This window comes from Patiria miniata, unplaced genomic scaffold, assembly GCF_015706575.1.
Source record: "Patiria miniata isolate m_02_andy unplaced genomic scaffold, ASM1570657v1 HiC_scaffold_3, whole genome shotgun sequence".
Classification (NCBI taxonomy): domain Eukaryota; kingdom Metazoa; phylum Echinodermata; class Asteroidea; order Valvatida; family Asterinidae; genus Patiria; species Patiria miniata.
In genome coordinates, this window is record NW_024037069.1 from 4,401,147 (window position 1) to 4,427,526 (window position 26,380).

The following is a 26,380-nucleotide window of genomic DNA, read 5'->3' on the forward strand; positions in this document are numbered from 1 at the left end:
CTATGGGATCTTTACCTTACCACTGCAAGGCAATTACGAGTGAAATCACGAGTGAAATCTCATACTCTGTCACTAGGCTAAATGAGCACGGTAAAAATGAAGCACATGTGTAACACCTATACCAATGGATATGTGCCCTTATAGACAAATCCCGGAGCAGCCATTTTTCTGTGGTGGCACCAGGCTCACACGAGTCAGATCAGGGGCAGATTGCAATAACCGGTCTTAAAACTGTCTATGTGCTTGAGACAGTCTTAAAGCTCTGGCAGTCAGTCAGTCTATAAGTTAGACCATCGCAATGACACGGTCTAAGTACTAAGACTTAAAATAGTTAGCCTGGGTAGGGCTGGCTTAAAATGGTCTATAGTTGGGATTTTTGGAATTCATTGGTGTTTTGAATTATTCTTTCCTAACATGTTTTTTTTCAGTTGATGATCAGTGTGTGATAATCTTAAAAAGAAAAGAAAAGAGAATACTGCTTGGAGGGAGGATTCTCCAGGATAGAAGGAATCTTCTAGAAAAAAATGTAATGACACTGAATTGTACTGCAAATGCAATATTCTCTCAACAGAAAATCTTGGAATTGACAGATTTGATTTCGTATGATTTGAATCACACAAACCTACAAAAAAATGTGTGCAGTCTCTCCGGTATTTGCTCGTAACTATGGAATGTTTGTTTGTGAATCATTACTCTAAGCGGGCTTTGTAAAGACCAGCTTATTGCAATGGGCTAAGTTTGGTGTCTTAACCAAGACCGTCTAAGAGCAATAGCAGGCTAAAATCGGAATGGTTTAGCCAGCCGACTTAGACCACGTTATTGCAATCCGCCCCAGGTAGTACACACGCACTCCGGGCTCCAAAATGCGAGTGCGCCTCGTCTTTAAAGCTATAGTCCATCATTTGCAGCTATTCAAAAAGTAACTGGCGTAATTATTGTTGAAAAACATACTTGGTTGAAAGATAGCAAGGGGACTAAACTCCCTGTGAAATTATTCTTTCTGGCAAACTGTCATTTTGAAGTAATCAACGAAAGAAGGCCTTTCCAACAGTGCGTCTTAAGATGCACCGTAGGAAATTTAAATTAGTAGTTTGTTTTGTTATTCGGCGAAGCGCGCAAGCATTGGCACGACACACACCTACAAGCGGTTGCTATATTTCGTCGGATCAGTGCGCGACATCGCGTAGCTGCAATCTCCTCAGCGAGAACGTGTCTCGGACGCTGAATTCAGGCCCAATTCAAAACATGATTCGGCAACTTTTGAGATCCTAGAATGCTGTTTTTCTCGGAATATACAGCTGAAGCTGAGCTGAAACTTCATCAGGTTAGTTGTTCAGTACCCTTCTTTAGATTTTGAGCACTTTTGTTGCTTCAAACGAAAAAAATGCACAAATTACAAATGATGGACTATATCTTTAAGAACGTGTGAGCGTGACACCATCGCAGTAAAAGCTTCTAATTCTGTCCATTTTTGTACACTTTGTCACTGGTCGTTCCCACTTACTTATGACCCGACTTGTGAAAGGAATTGCGATTTTCTTGTGGTTGACTTGTGACGGACTCGACCACTACAATGGTGTACTGACCTTGAATCTATCCCACAGCCACCAGACCCGATCTCCCTGTGACACCGTGAGCAGTCTGGGGTTGAATCGTCTGTCTGTCACCTCCACGAAGTGGTGTCGCTGGGTTTCCTTGACGTGGACCACACACAGCTGCATCTCGCCATCCTCTGGCCCCTCTGTCTGGAAGTAGAACAGGCCTGGATGTCTGCAACGATAACGATTCAGAGGTCAGTTGATTTAGAGTACCGCAGTATTCCTGCCTATTCTGGTTCGCACGCATAGCGTAAGTGTGTGTTGACATCAACGCGCTTACTAGCGCATGAACCAGAACCAAGACAGATAACATCACACTTCTGTGCTCTAGAAATAAAATAACTATAATAATAATAATATTGACCATGTAGCGCACTTACATGTATTACATAGCTATTGATGGGTAACATAATGTATCTTATGTTGGCTGTTTGAGTTTTCTATTCATTATTACACACTGTACAGTAGCAGTGCTGTAGGTGTGTCCGCCAAAAAGTCTTCTTCACAAGCACATCACTAATAATTCATCCTGTCTTAAATTCAGTTACAAACTCTTTAAATGAACTGCCACTAAGGGATTCCATTGTTAAAGCGTAATTTCTAGACAACGATGACTGAAGTTTCGTTGCTTCATAAAATTCATAGTAAGTATGAACCAGGCTTATTGTTCCATACCTATGAATATCTTCATCCCTTAAAAATTTGTTAAAGAGCCATTTTCCCTTGAAATAACAGTTAACTAAATTTTCACGGATTTTTCAACATATTAAGCCAGATTAGGAGTCTGTGAAAACACCCTTAAGAAAGTCCTTTGTTTACCTATGGAGATAGACCCAGTGTACCATTATGTACAACCAATGATAATCCTCAGTGGCCAGGCTCATTACAAAACCTTGAAAATACCCTTACAGGATTAGTCCTATATAAACCCCATGTACATGTAAATGTCCGTGAAACAGCTGTTAAATATTCTTTTAACGGAGAAGTGGACTTTTAATGAAAATTTAAGGGATCAGATGTTCATAGTTACTTGTTACTGGACTTGTGAACAGACTTGTGATACTTGGAACCGGACTTGTGACATGTGTGATGGACTTGTGATGGTTTCAGTCACAACAATGTACACTAGTTCTGTATGTTTTCACACTGATATTAATGATTAAGAGAATGGTCATAAGAGCTACGTGCACTGTGAAGAACTTGCTGTTAGACCCTAATATCTTAGCAATCAGACACTGTGGATCTTCATTTCTCTCAGTGGTAAGCACTTCAGCCTTTGCTGGTATTTGGGTCATTCCACCGGGTTGGGGAACAAAGTGTGACATATGAACATATTAAGAGAAGCATGAATGCCTTGCTAGCAGTTGCTCAACATAATATTTGTTGTTGGGTGTTCCACTACTGCAGAAAGTTTGAAATCATTGCAATGTATTTTGCCAAAAATATGAGCAAAAAATGTCATTTTGGACGTAACATTGACACTGTGTCAGTGTTACGTCCAAATATGACATTTGTACCTTTTTTTAAATTTCTGCGAAATATTACCCAAATTTACTTTGCGTACTTCTTACTATAGATGCAACACAATAAGAAAAACTTTTGTTATGATAGTCAGACATCAAATGGAGCAGAAATAATAGATTGGTTGTGTGGATGTAACATTTACACGGTGTAAAACCCAAATGTCACACTTCCATTGAGTGATTTTTACACCGTTACATCCACACTTGAGGTATTGTTTCTGCTATATTTGAACCCTGACTATACCAAAACAAAAGTTTTTCTTGGTGCTTAGGTGTCCAGTTGTAAATATGCAATGTCAGTTTGGGCAACATTTTACATACCGTACGTGTAAAATATGGCAAAAAAAATTATTTTTGGATGTAACATTGACACGGTGTCAATGTTACATCCGAATTAATACATTTTTGCTCATATTTTTGTCAACATGGTCAAAGTACTTTCAAATGATTTCAAACTTTCTCAAATATTAAAACACCCTAAGACAAATATTATGTTGAGCAATTGTTTAGAATGCATTGATACTTTTAATAATATAACCAAATATACATGTATGGATGTAACATGCACTGCTTCCCACCCGGTGGAATGACCCATTTACATGTGGCATACGTTTTTCTTGTGTAACAATTGGTATCCGATTTGAAAAATTACTCACGGAAACTCATGCTTGTAGGATCCAGACTGCATGGGTGCTGAGGTCCTATGAAAGAAAACAAATATTTTCTAAACAACTGAACCACAGTCTAGCTGATTCAGTTATGAAAATGCAGTTTAACTAGCCATGCATATTGACGCTGTGTTCAGACAACATGTAGAAAACACTTGCTGAGGTAGGATTGCAGTTTGAGTTTGGGTAAGAGGTACTGGGTGAGTCAAAAAAACGGAACCCTAACCCCAACAATTATGCTTCATACTTTTTTATTTAATAGAACATGTTAAAATTTATAGAACCAAAAATAATAATGACTTGAAAGCCAATTTCATAAACTACTTTTAGATGGAAAAAATTACTGAAATTGCTCAATCCGTTCAAAGAATATCACCATTTAACTGCAATGACCCTAAAACCTCTTTCGTCCAAAAACAAAGCAATTTATTGTGTATTCTTACTGTTTGGAACAACAAAGAAAATGACACAGAATACTTGTTTCAACAACTGTCAACAACCGTAGTACACCATGTACACAATATCTTTATCAACAACCCTGCTAGGCAAACAATATGATTTATAAAATCCAAGTTTTTGAAAAGACGGGCCTTCAAAAGGACATTGTTGAATATTTTCAACTTTTAAACTGAGGTTTTATCGCTGGTGATGTTTGAGCACAATTGTGACGACCATTCTTGAACTCGCATTTTTGGATGAAAGAGGTTTTAGGGTCATTGTGTTTAAATGGTGATATTCTTTGAACGGATTGAGCAATTTCAGTAATTCTTTCATGTAAAAGTAGCTTATGAAATTGGCTTTCCAGTCATTATTATTTTTGGTGCTACATATCTTTTTAACCCTGCGCGGAGTCACCTGCATACCCCGGGTATGCAGGTGACCGAATTTCTTGAAGAAAAAAAAAAAATTGAGGGCCAATGACGTTCACCTTCCATCTAATCCTCATTCAACCCATGCCAAATCAGCTGGTTCAATGAACTTTGCAGCCAGGGTTTCACCCGAGCGGTGTCAACAAACTTTCGACCAGGCCTCCTGCCAAGTCTCATTGAAACATATACACACCTGTAACTTGACACAGCCATCTCCCTTCATAGCCGCAAACCGCAGCCACCAGTCAATTATCTTTTAACTGCCCTGTCTGGCAAATGCCTGGACACTGTCTGGCAGGTGGCTTTTTGTTGTTTTGACATGGATAGGGTCTTGCGTAGTGGGGGAAGTACCTGCGTCCCAAAGGTACGCAGTTGGCGACTTCGGATAAAAATTTCTTGTAAACACTGCGCAGGGTTAAATATGAAATTTAATTTTGGGGGTTTGGGTTCCTCTTTTTTGACTCACCCTGAGGTAAAATATTGGTATCTGTGGATCTTTCCTTTGAATGATGAAAAGACCATACATGTACTCACCCTCCATTTGTCTGCAGGATGCCGCAGTGCTTGGGACACAGTTTGACTTCCCTGACAGAGTGTGCTTGATGGATGGAGTTCCACACCCACTTGACAGAGTTGCCCTGCTCAATGTGCAGCAAGCTGGGAACAAATCGTTCCTCTGTCAGCTGCAAAAGAAACAAACTCGCTTTTCAATTAAAGGGAAGATACAACATTTGCAAACATTACAAAATGAAATGATCAAATTATCACTAAATACCTTGCTGGATTGTTAGGGAATGACAGTCTAAAGCATCCTGTAAATCGTGGCTCCTGGTGTGCTGACATTTCAAGAAAAATGGTATTTTTCCAACGCTGGTCGGCCGACCAGCGTTGGAGAAAACTGGGTTTTTTTCAAAACTGCTCCTAATTTTTCATAATTAGTTATTCCGTGTTTTCTTTGCAATTGATTACACAACTGTGAAGGGGTACAAGCCTACTAGACTGACTCTCTGATCTTACAATTCCCCAAAGTCTATAAATTCTCCGTTTCATCTTAAGTGGGATCTGGGAACCAGACTACAAGAACATGGAATGGTTTTCTTGGTTTTTCCAACATCTACAAGTCCAAAACGTGAAACAAGTCATTTTAACAATATTTACTAACACATACTAATCCTCCAAATTCATTTATTTCTGAAAATTGCAGCAAAAGCAAATGTTGTACATTCCCTTTAATTCAGAAGAATGTTTGTACCAACTGCATCAAGCACACTGCCAATATTTAAGAAATTTTCATGGGATCATAATCGCTGTGCCTTAATTGTTAGTTACGTCAAATTTAGTGGGCAGCATGGTGAGCAATTATAAGTACACATATTTTGTGTTCAGGCATGGGTTGAATGCCAATTATAATGTTAAGGTACCGGTATGTCACAAACATGCCATGCACATGCAATTTGTCACAGAGATGTTGATGTAACAGGCATGCAACTGGGAAGTCACAAAAAATGAGGAAATTCAAATCTTTCCGAGACTTTGTACAGTGTTTTTCTATTTTTAATGGCACACATCGGAAGTAAAATAAGAGGAAATCAGCTGATCGAAGGAAAAGTTGCATGCCTGTTGTCAGCCTACTGCAATTCCTGGAGTTGAACATGTTGAAGTAGGGAGTTATGTTGACCGAGGCAGATTTTTAGTTCCAAACTGATCTAACAGTTCCCACTGAAGTATTTTTCCATTTCCACTTTTTGCTAATGCGCAAGTGCATTTCTTTTATATGTACATGTACATGTATCAAACAAAAACAATTTTTTACATTTTCAAAGGAACCACAATGGGAAACTGGCTAGGTGCATTACATGTATAATAATTTTTTTTTGTAAATGTTAAAAGTTGAAAAAAGAAATGGACTGGAGCAGGGTTGGAACCTCCGACATCCCAATTACCGATCCAGCGCTCTACCAATTGATGCTATCCAGCCCTAAATGTATGACCAGTTACAGTCACTTTCTTTGTTGGAATAAAAAAAATTGTGTTCATTCACCTACAAATTGGCTGTTTTGTGAATAGACCAGAGCACGATCTACATACACACTCCTTCACATTATAGCCTCAGAGTCTTACATTGTCTTAACATTGCGCAGCGTTTACAGGAAATTTTTATCCGAAGTCGCCAACTGCGTACCTTTGGGATGCAGGTACTTCCCCCACTACGCAAGACCCTATCCATGTCAAAAACAACAAAAAGTCACGTGCCAGACAGTGTCCAGGCAGTTGCCAGACAGGGCACTTAAAAGATAATTGACTGGTGGCTGCGGTTTGCGGCTATGAAGGGAGATGGCTGTGTCAAGTTACAGGTGTTTGTATATGTTTCAATGAGACTTGGCGGGAGGCCTGGTCCCAAGGTTGTTGACACCGCTCGGGTGAAACCCTGGCTGCAAAGTTCATTGAACCAGCTGATTTGGCATGGGTTGAATGAGGATTAGATGGAAGGTGAACGTCATTGGCCCTCAATTTTTTTTATTTTTCCAAAAAATTTGGTCACCTGCGTACCCGGGGTACGCAGGTCACTCCACGCAGGGTTAAGCAAATCTTACCTCTGCCATCACATAGTGTCTTGATCTCACCGTCACATGGAGAACCTTGCCACTGTTTGCCTCATAGCCTTCACTGCAAAAGCAAATACCGTGGACATCTCTCTGTTACATTATTATCAGGTAGGCGCTATGTACATGTATGTTGAAAGATTGCAAGTCACAGTTGTTTGAAAGAACTCCCGAGTCAATTAGGGTTCCCGCACCTTTAGGACAATACAATTTCATGACTATTTGATGACCAAATGCAGCTATCAAAACTGTACTTTTACTCATACTGATGACAAAGTACTCGTACACTTGCAAATAATCTCCCACAAGACTTTTATTTTTTCATTTAAGAGCTACATGCAAGAACCAGTTTTCTACTGTTTGGGAGGTTTATGCAATTGTTTAATGCCTAGTTTCCCAGCAAAAAGCCTTTGAAAACATGTGACACATTGAAATTTGCTCCCACTACATATGTACGAGCACATTTGTTGGTACTCGTACTCTTGGAAAAAATTACCTTGTACTCATACTCGTGCTCATACTCATGAGAAAGTACCTCGGACTCATAATCGGTCTGTACATGTACTTGTACTCGTACTCGTGGTGATAGAAATGTACTTGACTACAACACAACGTGCACAACTCTAGAAGGCTACATGTACGGAATAACCAGGTGTTACAGGGTGGTTTGTCACTGCCTTCAATGGCAAAGAATTGAATGCAAAACAAATATCCCGAATTCACCAACCTGACAAATTTGAATTCTCCTTGCAGATTGAACTGAATGTCAAAGTTACCATCCTGGGTCAGGGGACCGCTGTTGTAACCTCCTTGCACAGAATGCACAGCCTGGCCGTCGAATACAACCTGGGGGAAAAGTATAACAAATACAGCCTGAGGTAACGGTATAACAAATACAACCTGGGGGAACGGTATAACAAATACAACCTGAGGTAATGGTATAACAAATACAACCTGGGGTAAACATGGTAAAGGTATAACAAATATAACCTGGGATAATGGTATAACAAATACAACCATGACAACCTGGGGTAATGGTATAACTAATACAACCTGGGATAATGGTATAACAAATTTAACCTGGGATAATGGTATAACAAATATAACCTGGAGAATGGTACATGTATAACAAATACAACCTGAGGTAATAGTATATAACAAATACAACCTGGGGTAATGGTATAACAAATACAACCTGGGGTAATGGTATAACAAATACAACCTTAGGTAATGGTATAACAAATACAACCTGAGGTAATGGTATAACAAATACAACCTGGGGTAATGGTATAACAAATACAACCTGAGGTAATGGTATAACAAATACAACCTGAGGTAATGGTATAACAAATACAACCTGGGGTAATGGTATAACAAATACAACCTGAGGTAATGGTATAACAAATACAACCTGGGGTAATGGTATAACAAATACAACCTGGGGTAATGGTATAACAAATACAACCTGGGGTAACGGTATAACAAATACAACCTGAGGTTATGGTACCCGGTATAACAAATACATGTACAACCTGAGGTAATGATAACAAATACAACCTGGGGTAATGGTATAACAAATACAACCTGGGATAATGGTATAACAAATACAACCTGAGGTAATGGTATAACAAATACAACCTGAGGTAATGGTATAACAAATACAACCTGAGGTAATGGTACCCGGTATAACAAATACAACCTGAGGTAATGGTATAACAAATACAACCTGGGGTAATGGTATAACAAATACAACCTGGGATAATGGTATAACAAATACAACCTGGGGTAATGGTGTAACAAATTTAATCTGGGGTAATGGTATGTACATGTATATAACAAATACCTACGGTACCACCTGGGGTAATACGGTACCTGGGGTAATGGTATCACAAATACAACAAACCCTGCAGAATTACTGAAAGTTCTGAAAGGACTCTGTGCAAAATACTCACACAAAAGTAAAAAACAAAGTTAGCATTTAACTCTCACGCAAGTGTCTTTTATGCCATACCGGTGTGCTATGCCAAATCAGCTGAGAATTAACAACCTGCAATGTACATGTTGGCTGTATTTGCTGAGCAAATGTCAGCATTTTAAATTAACCCAGATGATAGGCCTGTATGTGCATGTGTCTGATGCGCAAACCACAGAAAATTGGTTGCACGTACCGGTAATAACAACATTTCAACGTACACGTACCAGAAATTTGTGACCAATATTGTTTGTACATGGCATACTGTCATGAATATAAAACAAATATTAATTTAGACGTTCTACATGTGGATTTTTTTGGGTTAACTGCAAGAGATGTTATAATTCACTGATGTGATTGTACCGGTACTCATGCATGATGTCCATGTGTCAACATTGCAACCATCCAAATCCTCCAACTTCAAGGAAGTCAACAGAGATTAATGGACCTCGAATTCAATTACAGAACACTCCCATTGCCATTTCCAAATAGGCATGTTAAGTACCGGTATCGATCTACCGTAGCTGTACCGGGTACAATGTATGCGTAGTTTTTGCATCAAGCCCACATCAAATTAACCTGAATACTCCAGGGAATCATATAGTGATTTCTTGTGCAAAGCTAGGCCACGATCAATGCTATTCATAATTGGGTTTTATATTACCAACTGGTTCAAGTACATGTACATGTACACATGTGCATGTATACATGATGTATACACATGTAACTGTATGATCATGTTGATGAATGAGAAATATTTAGCATGAACAAACATGTATTTAATGCTGAATATATAATTGCCATCAAGTGTAGGAATACATTAATATATGGTCAAATGGAAATGTGGATATGCAAAAAAAAAAATTAGAGCAAATCATGCAAATCTTGCTGTCTTTTGCATGATGTCCCGGTACATGTGAGTGCAAATTTTAAAATCAAAACATATTCTGCACTATCATGACTACATACGTTCACCCATGTTAAAATTTGGTTGTAAGGCTTTAAGGGATTATTATTGAATTGACATGGACCATCAGTGTTTATGATTTCTAGGTCTTTATGCATGCATCAAGTTCAAAAAAGAAGTTTTTTTGTTGCCATGCACTTAGTGTCATTAATTATTAAATAAATTTCCAATGACCTACATGTAGCTTGAAGTGTATGCATCTTATAAAATATACATACAAATTCACTAGAAACTTCATATAGTTGCTGCCTGGTGATAATCCAAGGAAAGAAGTATGAATTATAGATAAGGAGTTTTTTGTTTTGTTTTTGTTTTTCTGGAGTACATGTACATGGAAAAAGTGTGTCTGTTTCCTAAGGGCAAAACCTGTCTTGCACCTGCACAGGTGCCAATAATACAATGTACGGTATACTAGGCAATTCCACTGAGAAGTGCAGGGCTGAAAAGAACTACATGTACATGTAGGAGCACCATAACCTCAAAAAGGGTATCAAATTAATGGGGACAAGAACTTTCATTAAAGTGGTGTACATGTACCTGTACCAGTGAGATGGAATTTACAAGTGTTTTGGGTGTGTTTGGTCAAAATCATGGTTTATTTTGCTAAAATTATGGATTTTTGGTAGTCATTTGGCACCTTGTTTTAACACGCAAAACGCGAGTTTTATTTGAAATTTTGTTTTGTAAGGCAGAGGGAAAATGTTCATATTCAACATGTTCAATGCAAAAAGAGCTTTTTGGTATGATTGTTTAGTTTCTTATATGTTTTAAAGGGAATGTACCGGTACAGTATTTACTTGTGCTGCAATTTTCAGAAATAAATGGATTTGGAGAATTAGTACGGTACATGTCTGTTATAGCAAATATTGTTAAACTGACTCGTTTCACCTTTTGGGCTTGTAGATGCTGGAAAAAAAATAAGAAAACCAACCATGTTCTAGTATTCTGGTTCCCTGACCCCACTTAAGATGAAACAGAGCAATTTGTAGACTTTGGGGAATTGTAAGGTCAGAGAATCAGTCTAGCAGGCTCGTACCCCTTCACAGGTGTGTAATCAATTGCAAAGAAAATGCAGAATAACTAAAATATAAAAAATTAGGAGAAGTTTTGTAAAAAAAAAAGCCAGTATTTTCCAACTCTGGTCGGCCGACCAGCATTGGAAAAATACAAATTTTCTTAAAAATGTCAGCATACCAGGGGCCATGATTTTACAGGATACTTTAGACTGTACCCTATTAACCATTAAGCAAGTTATTTCATGATAATTAGATCATTTCATTTTTGATGTTTGCAAATGTTGCATCTTCCCTTTAACTTGTACAAAATGTACCAAAGATGGGCGGACAAACTGTAACACAACTAACCGTAACATAAGATATTTTGGCAAATTTTTATAATATAATTTGTTTCAGCTATCCTATTTGAGGAAACTTTTTATGCAGAGACGTGTTTTTATCCATGCCTGTTTTTTTACACGTTCCATTACAACTCACAAAAATTGTAATGATTTTGCTTAAGGCTACGTGATGTACAATGTACATTTTGTACATGTACATGTACATGTATGTTATAATTAATGTAGTCCTGGTAATATGTATTGATGGTATCAAATGGAGCATTGATGTCCGCACAAATTTAGATGATATAAGGTTTGATGCTACATGTACATTGTTGAAAATGTAACGAAACCAAACATTGAAATTGCCCGACTGTATGGGGCGACTGACAATCATTTTAAACAGTCCAAAATTTGTTCAACTATCTTCCCACTGAAAGTTGAAAATGATGACAAAGCCTAAAGGAAAGGAAACAAGAATTAGCCTAAACAAAAACAAAACAACAAATGCCAGCCAAAAATGTGCTTCTTTGGCTTAGAAAATTGATAAACTGTATCTGGCTGAGGAATACAAAATTTTGTTTGAATTCTTCAATGAAGATACGTGCATCTGAAAATTGAAAATAAAGTCTAGCCATCATGACCGAGTCGACTGCCAGAGGCAAAGTAACAAAATCTCCAATCTGTCTGCCTGAAGACTTTCAAATCCTCACAAAGGTCAGACACCAGAAGCTCTCTGCAAGGCGACACATGACCAGGAATAGTAAATTGCAAGACTGTGATACGTGTATGACACAAGAGCAATCAGTATGCAGCAAAAGCTTACCTGCCGTATATTATGCCCATTGCTGCCCAAGGCTGCACTCCAATGTATTGAGATGCTCTGAACAAAAAACAAGAATACGAAAGCAATATGATTAATACAATATGATGACAAACCACTGTTGACTGCCAAATATATATAATTTCATTAAATTTCAATTCATTCTTTTATGTTATCATTCAGACCAATCAACCAATTTCCACCAGTTCATTAATCAGAATCCAGAATGTTATTTCTTGTCAATACAAGAAGTACATGTATGCATTAGTATTAATTGTTCTGGTTTTTTATATTTTTTAATCTTTCTGATTAAAAGCTCATGTATTGTTAATGAAATTCGGTTGCATTTTATTCAGATGGATCTTTGAGAACAATTTCCTTGTAGCATCTTTCAAATTTTTAATCAACTTCCACCAAATACTTAATTTGTCAGAAATATTAAAGCCGGTTTTGTTAGTTAAAGAAAAAAGGAGGACCATGTTATAGTCATTAGCAATGAAAATTTGATAATAAGAGCAGGGATAAAAACCACTATACCTGACGGATCCCAGCACATCTGCAAAGGTTGTAATTGAGACATTTGACATTTGATTTTCATTATAAATGGTAATTGTGAAAAGCCAGTTTTCAGCCAACCTCAAAGTAAATACTCAATGTTTTACAGCTGTTTATCCAGTGTCTAAGGCTCTTCAATCTGTAATGTTTAGATATATCCCGGTAGCTGGGAGGGGCGACACTAGGCAGGGATTGTTTTTTGGGTAAACATGATGCCCGCCTGACTTAGTTGGCATACACGTACATTGTACGATATGTCACAAAGACATTTGATGAACATGTATACATGTACAGGGTGAGTCAAAAAAAGCGGAACCCAAACCCCCAATAACATATTTCATATTTAAAAAATGTGTAGCACCAAACATAATAATGACTGGAAAGCCAATATCATAAGCTACTTTTAGAAGAAAAAAATTACTGAAATTGCTCAATCCATTCAAAGAGTATCACCATTTAAATGCAATGACCCCAAAACCTGTTTTGTCCAAAAAAGCAGTTTATTGTGTATTCTGACTGTTTGGAACAACAAAGAAAATGACACAGAATGTTTGTTTCAAAACTGTCAACAACTGTAGTACACAATATCTTTATTAACAACCCTGGTTAGGCAAACAATATGATTTATAAAATCCACTTTTTTTTATAAAGACGGGCCTTCAAAAGGACTTTTAAACTGAATTTTTATCGCTGGTGATGTTTGAAGACAATTGTGACGACGATTCGTGAAATCGCATTTTTGGACGAAACAAGTTTTAGGGTCACTGTGTTTCTTTCATCTAAAAGTAGCTTATAAAATTGGCTTTCTAGTCATTATTATATTTGGTGCTACATATTTTTTTTAATATGAAATATAATTTTTGGGGTTTGGATTCCGCTTTTCTTGACTCACCCTGTACAATGAGGCTATAAATACAATGTGCTTCAAATGCACCTTAAGCTTCACCTCAGCGTTCACATCCAGAAGTGGACTTTGCTGAGTACCTGCGTAGATTTACATGTAGACAATGTACAATGTATGTATAATGTACATTATTTTCTAAGGCTTTCGAGCTGAAAATATCATAGCGCAACAAAGTGATAATGTGCAACAGTCTTCATGGTGTTTACAATGTATGTGTACAATAGTTAGGAAGGGAACCTTTCTTATGGAATGCGCCTTTTCCAGAAAGATCACTTAAAAGTAGAATTAACGTACATTTGTATATTGCAAACGTGCAAACAACAATACCAAGAACATTTGCGAAGGTATTAGTTTTCTTGCAATGGAATTGCCGGGTACACAATTTTGCACTTGATAAGAGTCTTTTGTCATGTTGATGGCCTAGCCCAAGCCACATGTTTTCTTTTCAGAAATCTCCATCGCCAATGCACTTGTCGCTCAACTTGCTGGGCATGTATTGTAAGTGACGCCAGCCTGACATTGACGGGTTTTGCTCCTATAATTAATGGCTTTATTCATTGGATCCACATCTACGACAAGGTAAAAAAAAAAAAGGAAAAAGCTGCCAAATCAGATTAAAACAGAACTTTGGGGTTTTAATTCAATATTTTATTTGTGAATAGACAAGATTCCCTTTTCACGTACATGTACATGTACATATGTAACCTTCAAAATATTGGTAGTTAACAATAAAAACCACTTAATTTTGGCGGAATCCAGACGAAATGTGTACCATAATTATGATAAATTCAAATGCTGCATGTAAAATGCTGAATGGAACCAATTGTATACATACAGTACATGTGCCAGTAATTCTGGAAAAAAATTAATTAATCCCGGCTACAGTACATATATCCTGCCTATTACATTCGGTTTTCACGTGCAGCTCATGTGCTAAACGTAATCAGCCGTTAATGATCATCCTGAAAGCTGTGCACACAAAACAATTTTAAGCATGCCTGCTGTTTCCATGGCAACGTCGCCCAGCCCCCATGAAGGCCCTTATATTAATCACTTGGGTTGGTAACAAACTGATAGCCGTCAGTGTCAAATCAGTTGCTAGGACTAATTGCCCGGACATGTCTAAATCAAAGTCCACCACGACAATGAGCTACTGTACATGTATGTACAATGCACACTAAAAGAGAAAGTCTAAAATTCGATTTGCTGTTTTCGTTTACTGTAGCTATCGTATGCATTGTATTACAATGTATCAATGTATATCGTGGTATAGGCCTACATGTAAACATACATTTAATATATTTTATCAGACATGTACATTAGATGTGAGGTTTATGAGGCTACAATGTATATATTGACAACATTTATCTTAATTCCCCCCCCCCCCCCAGTAATGAGTTTATATATGTTGTACGGCTTTATGAATAAAATCTATTGTTTTTGCAAATCTTTTTGGAAACATGCTCGGTAAATTTCTTGGAAATATTCTTTTGGAAAAATTCTTAAAATTTTGAGCCGATCTAATTTTTTTGTTTGTATATATATTCCAGGTTAATCTAGTCAGTGAGCAGTTTGCAGCATTTTTTTTTGATGGAAAAATTGTTGACGGTTTCTACAATTCTATTTTTTTTCTTTTTATAAAGAGGAAAAAACAAAGGATCTCTCAAAAAACCTGGTTCCCCCCAAAAAAAATATATATTATGTAAACCTCAAAGGAAGGACAAAGTATCCCTTTGTCCTTCGTCCCTAGATTAACCTGGAATATACAAACTTGTACAAAAATTAGAGCGGCCTAATATTTTAAAGAATTTTTCCAAAAGAACATGTACTAATCTTCATATTTAATAAACATTGGTACTTGAAGTACGAGTACACGTAGAAAGAAGAATTTAGCAATTTATTAAAATATGCAAGGATAAAATTCCTTCTTCATTCCATACTTGTTATAATGAAATGAATGACAAACAAAGTACCTGTCCTTCACTAACAGTGACTTCTGCTGGGGAGAAGCCAAGTTTGGTCAGACCTATACGAACGATGTCTGTGGTGCCTGTATTTCCTGAGGACGAAAAGGAAGCAATTAGAACAAACAAGGGGTCCATTAATAGTCCAGAATCTTGCACACCCCTAGGGGTTAATGAATTGGATTGCCGAGTGTGGTGCAGGATATGTGAAAGTTTTGGCTGATTTGGCTGGTTGGGAACAACACCTATGTTTGCGACAGAGGTGATGATTGTCACACCGATTGTCAAAGAAATGGATTTTGGGTCTTGAGCACAGTCTATCTGTCTATGTACATGTGCAGTACGTACATTGTATCCACTTGTCTACATGTACAGTACACAAATATTGACAATATCGTGAGTGTACAGCCTGTCTCCAAAAAAAAAACAGTACAATCAGAAAAAAAATTGGTTAAATATGAAATTTCAAAATAAGTCATTCTTACTTGGCTTAATATTAAAGAACAAAGACTGGGCTTTCCAATAATGTTTGTTTGATCTTATTTGCTTTTGTCAATTCAGAGATATAATCAATTTAGTGCGATACACCAAAATCTATTTTGTGCCACTTTTATGCATGGGCAGAGTTGTTTCGAGTACTGTGCCATGCTGTCTTGAAGCTCACACCCAGAAAGTGGCACAAACTCGTTTTTTGTGTTCCGCAGTAAACTGGAGTTATCTCTGGATTGACAAAAGCAAATGAGATGAAACAAAAAGTATTGGAAAGCCTGGTCTTTTTTCTTTAATGTGATGCTCAAAACGACTTACTTATGTTGAGATTTAATATTGAAAAAAAAAAAATCGTTTTCGATTGTACCATTTTTTTTTAGACAGGCTGTACATGCACAATAAACAGACCATAGCATTCCATGGTGATCAATTGATGAGTTTTAAACATCAGTATTTTAATTTGTATTATTATTATTATTCATGATTTACTTCATTTAAAATGAAACATGGCATTTTAATAGAGGCCATCTTACAAAAGTAAATAGGGTGCATAATTTTCTTTATAAATGGAGATTAATATGCTATTTGTATACCTATTTACTATTTCAAGGGAAAGGGGAAAATAGAATGCTGAATTACAGATCACTAAGAAGGCTAGTTTTACTGGACCAGGTGTTTCAGGTAAAGCAGTCAACATTTAACAAGAGCTGATTCAAATCCAATGGAAATATAATTTTACTTCCATTAAAACTAAAAGAACAAAATCCCATAAAGTGTTGTTAACACCAAAATCTGAAGTGCCACACCATGCATACATAAAAAAATTCTAGGCACAATTTATCATGTGACCAACTATATTCGCATACAACTTCCCCTTTAAAAGTTTGTTGCAATGCTATTGCTGTGTTTCAGTAATTATTTTGAGTAGAGAAAATGGATAAAAAACAAGCAACAAATAAATAAAAGAAACAAAAAAGCAATGTGTCATAAAATAACACGCAGTTTGTGTTAAACGAGGTTTGCCTTTCATGCAACAACAGAAGAAACTACATAGCCAAAAGTTGAAAAAAATAAGAAGAATATATAAGTAAAACAAAAAGCTAAAAAAAAAAAACTAAAACCACCAGGTTTTTGTACCTTTCTTGGGAGGCTGTGACTTAGAAGTCCAAGTGCTGCTACTGTTTTTCTTAATCTTGTGGTGGTGGCTTGGCATCAGCGTTGCGGCAGTATCTTTGGATGCACCGGTCCCCATGGTGTTGCTTCCCCGCTGCTCATACGCGTGTGATCCTGGGAGTTTCTGCACCTGGATGCAGGCTGTCATCAGCGGCCCGAGTCATTCCGCTGGAGGTCATCCTGATTATTCAGTTGCTCGGTTACCCGTGCGTGTGGCTAGTTTCTCTGTGATGACGAAAATGAAAGAAAAAAAAAGCAAATTGGAAAGTGTACAAATGCACTTCAACGGTACACGTTTACGTTTACAATGTATGCAACTGCAAAGTCTGTATCTTACATGTCCTAGGGCATCCCCAAGAAAATAAAAAGTATCATGCAATCCCCCCCCCCCCCCAATTTCTTTTTTTTTAAATAGCAAATTTATGTCCTCAAGCATGTCAAGTACAGAAATATCCATTTTAGAAAGAAATTAAATACAAGTTTGTAGACCAGTTGACTGGTTACAATGCACTTGTGGCTGTTATTAAAATACATAGGCCTACACTTCTGATCCAGTGGAAACTAGATCAATAACATGCACCAGAAACTACAAACCGTGTAATTATTTTTTTTTTTTCAAATTACTTGAGTGCAGAAACATCAACCGTTGGCAAAACACTCATTTTTAATTAGACACCCATTGCCCATAGCAACACGGGGATTATATTGACTGTACACAAATTTTGCCTAGCAACCACACGTCACATGAGAAACCCATCATTACATGATAGCAGAGTTGCAACTTGGCTGCCATTCCTATGCCACCATGCATCGCATGCTATACTGACCCTGTTAGTACAGTATGATGGTATACAAATAATGAATGTTTGTGAGTGCAATGGTAAGAATAATTTCATGAGGTGACAGATGAAATGTTCCATTCCACGAGGCGAAGCCGAGTGGAATGGAACATTTCATCTGTCACCGAACGAAATTATTATTTCCATTGCACGAACGTGAAACATTCATTATTTGTTTTATATAACACCTGAAAAAATCCTTGTCATCTGATTGGTTGACTTTTAATAGCCAATTTATTTAGGTTAAAAACTGTTTAAAAGTTCGACACATTCATCATATTTATATCAATGCAAACTGTTCAACAGGTTAAGAACAATCACATTCAATTTACATGTATCTCGATTTAAAACAGCGCCGCCACCACCAGCAGCAGTGACACCGTGGAATGGAAGTTCTATTCACCGTGCAATAGAACTTCCATTGCACTGTGCGCTGTGCGCCACGCGCACGCCGTGCGTTGGTACGAATAATTCAATGACATGTGATCAACGATCCACCAATCAGATGACGGGGATTTATTCAGGTGTTGTATTATTAATTATATGGTCAGTCTAGGTATTTTCTAAAGACTTTTTCATCAGTGCCGGGTATTTAGGCCTACATACATGTATGCAGCACTTGACTGTACATTTTTAAGTCCTCTTCACAAGATGTCAAAAAAAAACATCAAACTTTATTATTATCAATTATTATTATTTATTCGGCATTAAAAACCACTACAAACAACAAACATTCACAAAATATTTATTAAACAAGTCAGGTGTGTTTACAAACACAAATGCCCCGCAACCGTGACTGTTTCCATGACATAACACCACTCTAACATCAACTTACATGTACCTTGGTCAAATGGAACGTTCATTGACAGCATTAGTGTCTTCTGTAGGTTTTACGTATATGAATTAATCCCTAATCCCTATGATCTCAGAATAAATACAAGATTTCTATTGTTTTAGCCACTGTGACCTTGACCCTTGACCTTTCGACCCCCAATGCGATAGGCTCCTTAGGATTGCCAAGGACAATCCACAAACCAAATTTGAAGTTCATATGTAAAGTATATCTCAAGTTATCACGCTGACAAAATTTCTTTTGTTTTTGCCACTGTGACCTTGACCCTTGACCTTTTGGCCCCAAATGCAAAAGGCTTCTTAGGATTGCCAAGGACAATCCACAAACCAAATTTGAAGTTCATATGTAAAGTATATCTCAAGTTATCGCGCTGACAAAATTTCTATTGTTTCAGCCACTGTGACCTTGACCCTTGACCTTTTGGCCCCAAATGCAAAAGGCTTCTTAGAATTGCCAAGGACAATCCACAAACCAAATTTGAAGATCATATGTAAAGTATTTCTCAAGTTATCGTGCTGACAAAATTTCTATTGTTTCAGCCACTGTGACCTTGACCCTTGACCTTTCGGCCCCAAATGCAAAAGGCTTCTTAGGATTACCAAGGACAATCCACAAACCAAATTTGAAGTTCATATGTTAAGTATTTCTCAAGTTATCGTGCTGACAAAATTTCTATTGTTTCAGCCACTGTGACCTTGACCCTTGACCTTTCGGCCCCAAATGCAAAAGGCTTCTTAGGATTACCAAGGACAATCCACAAACCAAATTTGAAGTTCATATGTTAAGTATTTCTCAAGTTATCGCGCTGACAAGATTTGTCCGGACACACACACCCACACACCCATACTTGTTTCACATGACTAGTGTGGACTTTCCATTGCTTTCGTGTAGTTAAGAAAAACCAGTGAAAAAACTCATTTTTCTCAAACTGTGAAAACTCTTTCAACCCAATTTTTTTTTCTATGATTCCCTTTAGTGTTTCTCTTCATTCTGCTACAGATAAACCTAACCCAAAAATGCCTCTAAACCTGTTTTCCAGAAATGGGGAAACACTGTGTGGACGTGGGCAAGTCCACACAACGTCGGTGCTACCTACATTATGTGGACGTCTTTTGTTCGGAAGTCCACACTGCGTATGTAAGACAAGCTCACACACACACACACCCACACACCCACCCACCCACCCACCCACCCACGGAAGGACAAGGCGGAAACAGTATGCCCCTTCGGCTTCGCCGCGGGGCATAAAAAACAAGAAAACAAACACGAAAGCCAGAGGCATATGCCCGGAATTAAAAAAATGTACCTTAAACATTGTAAAAACTGCGGCCCAAAGGCCTTCAATTCCAAAACCTCTGGCTACACTAACAAATATCTTAATCTACCGGTATAAATATCTACAAAAAATGTATTAACAATAAACACATATATTAAAAATGGCAGAGGTATAACTGCTAAAAAAATTAATGTCCCCGTTAAAGAAAAAAAAGAGTTAGGATTATCCCCACAATTAACATCAAAGTACCACGATGATATAAAACAAGATGAAAATAAACCCAAAAAATTGTCCAGCAAAAGAAAGGAAACCTCCCTCCCTCATTAAAAAAAAAAATATTCAAAGACCAAATTATTGTGGATGTCCGGTAGTACACTGTAGCTACCAACTCAATACTAAATACGGTATGGTCATAGGGTACTAGCACGTTTGTTTATGGTGTAGTAAAACTAGCCTCCCGAGGTGATCCATGAAGTATTCTATTTTTGCCGAGGCAAAGCCAAGGGAAAATAGAATGCTCCATGGATCACCGAGGGAGGCTAGTTTTACTACACCACGAGATAAAGCAGTCAATATTTGTTTTATAACACCTCTCTCCTAGATTCTGCTTGTTTTTAAGCGATAAGTGATTAATTTATTCTGAATACTATTAAAATTTACTTCTATTTGAATACGAAATTAGTTGAAAATTAACTTGCACTTTTCCAAACTACATGTACCCCTTCACGAAATGTTTGAACCTACATGTACATGTAGCTCTGTAGCGCTAGCGCTTGGGAACAATACGCGCAACGCACACACCGTATGCATTTGCACACAATGCGTATAGTACTTTGGTTGCTATGGGTACAGTACTTTGGTTGCTACGGGTATAGTAATGTTGGCCGTGCACAGCAAGATAGGTTAAGGAGAATACACGAGAAAGTGTGGATTCGTAATTTAAGAATTCATGAGGCCCGAAGCGCCGAGTGAACTCGTAAATTAAGAATCCACACTTTCTCATGTAGGCCTATTCTTCGACTTAAACCATTGCTTCAACAGAAGTATTGGAAAGAATGTTGCAACCTGACGCCACTTTTTTTTTCATATCATCTCAATGAAGATCATTCGTTGCAAAAATGATGATAAGACATGAATCTGGGACTGAGAAATGTTTCCAAATTTGTTAGGAAATACTTGAAATGACTCTCCATAGACTTTGTACACAAGCGCGGAAGTGGCATCAGGTTGCAACATTGTTTCCTAGCGTGTTTAGCATGTGTATCGACACACCCGTACAAGTCATTTTGTGTGTACCGGGGTACAGGCTCCTTACGTCAAAATGGATAGTTCAGACGACGATTTCTTTCTGACTAAAAGTAGATTTTGCAGTGACGGCGGAAAATCTGACAGTGAAGATGCATTGGTAATTTTCGGAAAGCTAATTTTCACGCAGACGGTCCTATTCATGCTCATTAAGGAGAACAATTGTCCGACGTGTTCAAAGTGTGGATTAGTAATTCCGAATCCACACTTTACTAAAGATTCGTAGTTCCGAATACACACTTTGTGAGCAGTGTAAGAGATTCGTAGATGTATCCGAATCCACACTTTTAACAACAGTGTGACGTCATAGCAATGGTTTAACACTAGTGAATGCCATGTGACTCGCTCTCGGCCAATCAAGATACAGAATCTTTTTGTGACACCCGTAGGCGTTCTCCGACTGTTGATGCAGCTATAGCTCATTCTAATACACCTGTGATACCTGTGATACATCAATTAATTCATTAATTATAAAGGTCTACACGCGACCACGCAGCGTCATGAGCGTGGCCGTTTGCGACGCATTGCATGATCCCACTGCATCGCATGACCCACACTGCATATTTTACCAATGGAAAAATATACAAATGAAGGTATAATGCCTGTTGCATGGTTTTGGATACTTCAAAATATACGGTTTTGTGCTATTCCTACAGAAATAAAGTCTAAAGCGTATTTATTCCAACCACCAACTTGGTGCAGAGATCGGAATCTCGGCAAAAAAGATTGTAAAATAATTAAATAATTAGGCCTACATGTATAATGCACACGTCATTTTTCATGCTCCGTTAAATGTTCTGGTTGATAGGCCTACATGTACATGTACATGTGTATGCTCTCTGTATAGTTTAGTTAAAGTCAATCGAAATTCTCAATTACATTTCGGAGCTTGACAGCAACAATGAATGATCTTGAACTCCTCATAAGTGATTGTTAATTAGTTTTCTGGGCCACTCAATCAAGGCAGTGGGTATTTGGCCAGCGCCAGCTTTCTTTAAGTTAATGATATTAACCACTTCGCGCCAGCCTTTTTTTTGCCAAAAATTTCGACATTTTCAAAAGGCAAATTTTCCAGCCTAATTTTCCAGCACAGGAAAATCGTGATTTCTACCCCAAGAAACTGTTCAAAATTGCAAAGCGGGTGTCATTAGAATTGAGAAATATCTGCTTTTGATTGTAAAGGTGATGTTTGAGCAATAAAAAACATTTTTGACTCTAATTTGATCAGAAACAAAAAAAGGCCCTACACTCCATTAGGCGATCGTGAAGTGTAGGGCCCCTGTTTTGTTTTGATCAAATTAGAGTCAAAAATGTTTTTTATTGCTCAAAAATCACTTTTACAATCAAAAGCAGACTTTTCTCAATTCTAATGACACCCGTTTTGCAATTTCGAACAGATTCTTGGGGTAGAAATCAGGATTTTCTGGCGCAGTTTGTGCCTTGCGATTCAGCACGCCCTGCGTGCTCACGGTACATCGCGCGGTGATCGCCATCTTTATTTTCGGGTAGCATGTTGTCGCCGCGCTGTCATCGTCATTTTACCCCCAAATTTCTCTCAAAAAATCAAAACCCTGCCCTCTATCCATGATATACATGTACCTGTTTATTGAGAATGTCGCCAACTAGTTTGGTAGGTCCAATAATCATGATAATATGAGTGTGAATTTTGTTGCCTTAGGAACCAGGCGCTACACTACACGATCGCCCTACACTATCGCCCTCCCAAATTTTAGGTGCACAGGCAATGCAGAGGCATATGTCACGAACTAGTCCGAGTAACTTGGACCCAACTTATCGCCTTTTTAACATTCGGACATGGTCTGGCGATAGTAGGGTCCAAGCTAATCGTTATATGCCGAGCAACACAATTTTGTCCTTGACCCAAAAACCCAACATTGCCCAACAAAAACATCACATTTTACCCTAAAAACGGCCTCCAAATTACTAGATACACCACTTGAGGTACAAGTACACAATGTAGACATTGATGATTAAGATGGTTGTAATGAAGTTTGCTTACGATCCAGATGAAAAGTGAAATTTCCTCTTCAATTCCGAGAGCTTTCCTCGCGATCGTGAACACGTTAAATTTCCGACTCGTGTTAATGTTTGAACGATGCGATGTGGTCTTCATGCCCAGCGTACATTCGATGGTCCCCGTATCCCGAGTGCGATTCCGTTACCGAGCGCGATGCATTGATTATGATAATGAGTAGACTGGATCTCGTTCATAAACACAAGTGCATTTCGAACGGTAAATGGGAGTAGGGAACTAGCTTGAACTGGTTTCTGCCCATAAAAGCTGCCCAGGTAGTTCCCGACTCCCTATTATTGTATGAAATGTACTTTGTGTTTACAAACGTGATCCAATCTACTCATTATCATAATCAATGCATCACGCTTGGTAACGGAATCGCACTCGGGATACGGGGACAATCGAATGTACGCTGGGCATGAAGACCACATCGCGTCGTTCAAACATTAACACAGTCGGGAAATTTAACGTGTTCAGGATCGTGAGGGGAGCTCTCGGAATTGAACGGGAAATTTCACTGTTCATCCGGATCATAAGTAAACTTCAGTACAACCATCTTAATCATCGATGTCTACTTGTACCTCAGGTGGCGTATCTAGTAATTTGTAGGCCATTTTGAGGGTGAAATCTGATGTTTTTGTTGGGCAATGTTGGGTTTTTGGGTCAATGACAGAATTGTGTTGCTCGGCATATAGGATTAGCTTGGGCCCTACTATCGCCACCATGTCCGAATGGGTCCAAGTTACTCGGACTTGTCACTGTTGTGCGCTTTCTTGTGATTTGCGCAATCATACGAATGCGCATGCACATTCTTATGATTGCGCAATTGGATCCTTGCACAATCTTCTAAGAAAAAAAATCTTCCAGATTGAGCGCACATTCTTAAGAATGCGCGACAAGACAACGGTCTTGTCGATGCCGAGCACCGGAACTGCGCTTGGCAAGTCTAACTGCATCCTCGTTCACTGATTTTTCAAGGTCACGTACCTAGGAAAAGATTTAACGATGACAAGTAGATTGGATATTTTCGGGGGACCGGGAAAAAATAAGCGACATAATAACAGTGTAGTGGATAGAATTCTGATATTTGGGATAACAAAAGCGGGGGGGGGGGGGGGGGGGGGGGGGGGGGGGGGGGTAAAAGAATGAAGAATGTGAAGAATGAGAATGAATACTGTGGCATCCCATAGCGCTTTATTTATTTATTTATTTTATTGTAATCTAATGCTATTTGCCACTTAAATTGCCACCAATTAATTATTCACACCCCCTCCATTACGCCGCAGAGCTGGATTCTCAAAAGAGCAATTTTGGCAGCTTATACATGTTCGATTGTTCCTCATGTGTTCTCTCAGCATGCATATGATACATACAGGGACTTGTAACTTGTCTAGCCTAAACAAAGCACTTCCCAGACTAGTTCCCAGTCCTCCGTTATTACAAAACTTCCCATAGTGGGCAGAAAAAAGCAATAATAACAGGTTTAATTAGATTCAAATCATTGTAGTTACACGAGTACAGAAGCACAGATCATTTTCTTTCTCGTTATATGAATTATTTCCCTTTAACTGCTACACATTTCATTTAACATATTTATAATAGATAGTGGATATTTTGCCGGAGGTAATGACGGCAAACTAACGATTAGGCCTACTAAAGGTTTGCCGGCGGCAATCCATATCAACAGAGGGCGCTGTACTCTTTAAAATAGGGCTGAATTTTAAGATGTATTTAATTCCCACCAGAAGTTGTGTAGCACGTTTGGTGTAATGGTTAAGCAAAGGCTCTAGTAAACGGGATGACTCGCGTTCGATTCCGACCGCACCACATTTTTAAGGTTTTTTTTCTCATCCCCAAATAAATAAGAATATTCTTCTTTTATTATTTTAACATGTCTCAAACATTTTTTGCAGAGTATTACATTTTCTTTTTCAGATTTGTGGCTCTGGAGGATTTTTTTAAAAGGGAAATAAAGTCCGAAATTATAAAATGGTCTGAATCCCATCTTGTGAATACGAGGGTAACAACGATAATTTTGGCATGGAGCCAGACCAAAACTTTTCACCGGAAAATGTTTAAGTACAAAAAAACAGTAACTGCGCATGTTCAGTGCATATCCGGCAAACTAACGTTTACTAAAGGTTTGCCGTCTCCGGCAAAATATACACTGCCTTTATAATAATATCCGTGCAATGTTTGTTATAAGATTGCGCAAAATTCATAAATTGCGCACGTCATATTCCCATGCAATCTTAAGAATGAGCGCTCATTCTTCACATTGCGTGCTCATTCTTAAGAATGCGCGCTCATTCTTAAGATTGCGTGAACTGAATTGCAAGAAAGCGCACAACATCATTCATGAACGTAATGCAACTTCAAACTAGCAGTTCTGCAGTGCAACTTGTGCAAAGTTATTTCCCATTTATTAATTCATTCATTTCATTCATTCATTCTTTATTATTTTTACCACATCTCATTTCAAAGTGACAAGGCATAAATACATACATGTAGTTTTGGGTAATATAAAGTTCGAGCTTGTTTTACAAAATATATTTATACACTTTGGACGCATTATTTTCTAATTGGAGATGGCGGAAGGGGATCCCCAAAAAGCAGAGCTTGTCGAGT

At 38.0% G+C, this 26,380-nt stretch overlaps 1 protein-coding gene and 1 long non-coding RNA gene across 2 annotated transcripts in view; both read right to left on the reverse strand.

Annotated features, from left to right (window-relative positions):
- LOC119737185 overlaps nucleotides 1–26,380 on the reverse strand; it is a 118,763-nt gene that overhangs the window by 91,711 nt on the left and 672 nt on the right. Inside the window, 8 exon segments of the mRNA XM_038211362.1 lie at nucleotides 1,587–1,770; nucleotides 3,778–3,822; nucleotides 5,193–5,341; nucleotides 7,253–7,325; nucleotides 7,989–8,107; nucleotides 12,363–12,419; nucleotides 15,792–15,877; nucleotides 17,409–17,669. Coding sequence (XP_038067290.1) covers nucleotides 1,587–1,770; nucleotides 3,778–3,822; nucleotides 5,193–5,341; nucleotides 7,253–7,325; nucleotides 7,989–8,107; nucleotides 12,363–12,419; nucleotides 15,792–15,877; nucleotides 17,409–17,592 — 897 coding nt within the window. The 5' untranslated portion in view covers nucleotides 17,593–17,669.
- Nucleotides 8,671–8,923, reverse strand: LOC119737186. The gene is made up of 2 exons (XR_005272346.1): nucleotides 8,819–8,923; nucleotides 8,671–8,753 (listed from the first exon to the last, which is right to left on the reverse strand). It is a non-coding gene; the product is annotated as an uncharacterized LOC119737186 (long non-coding RNA).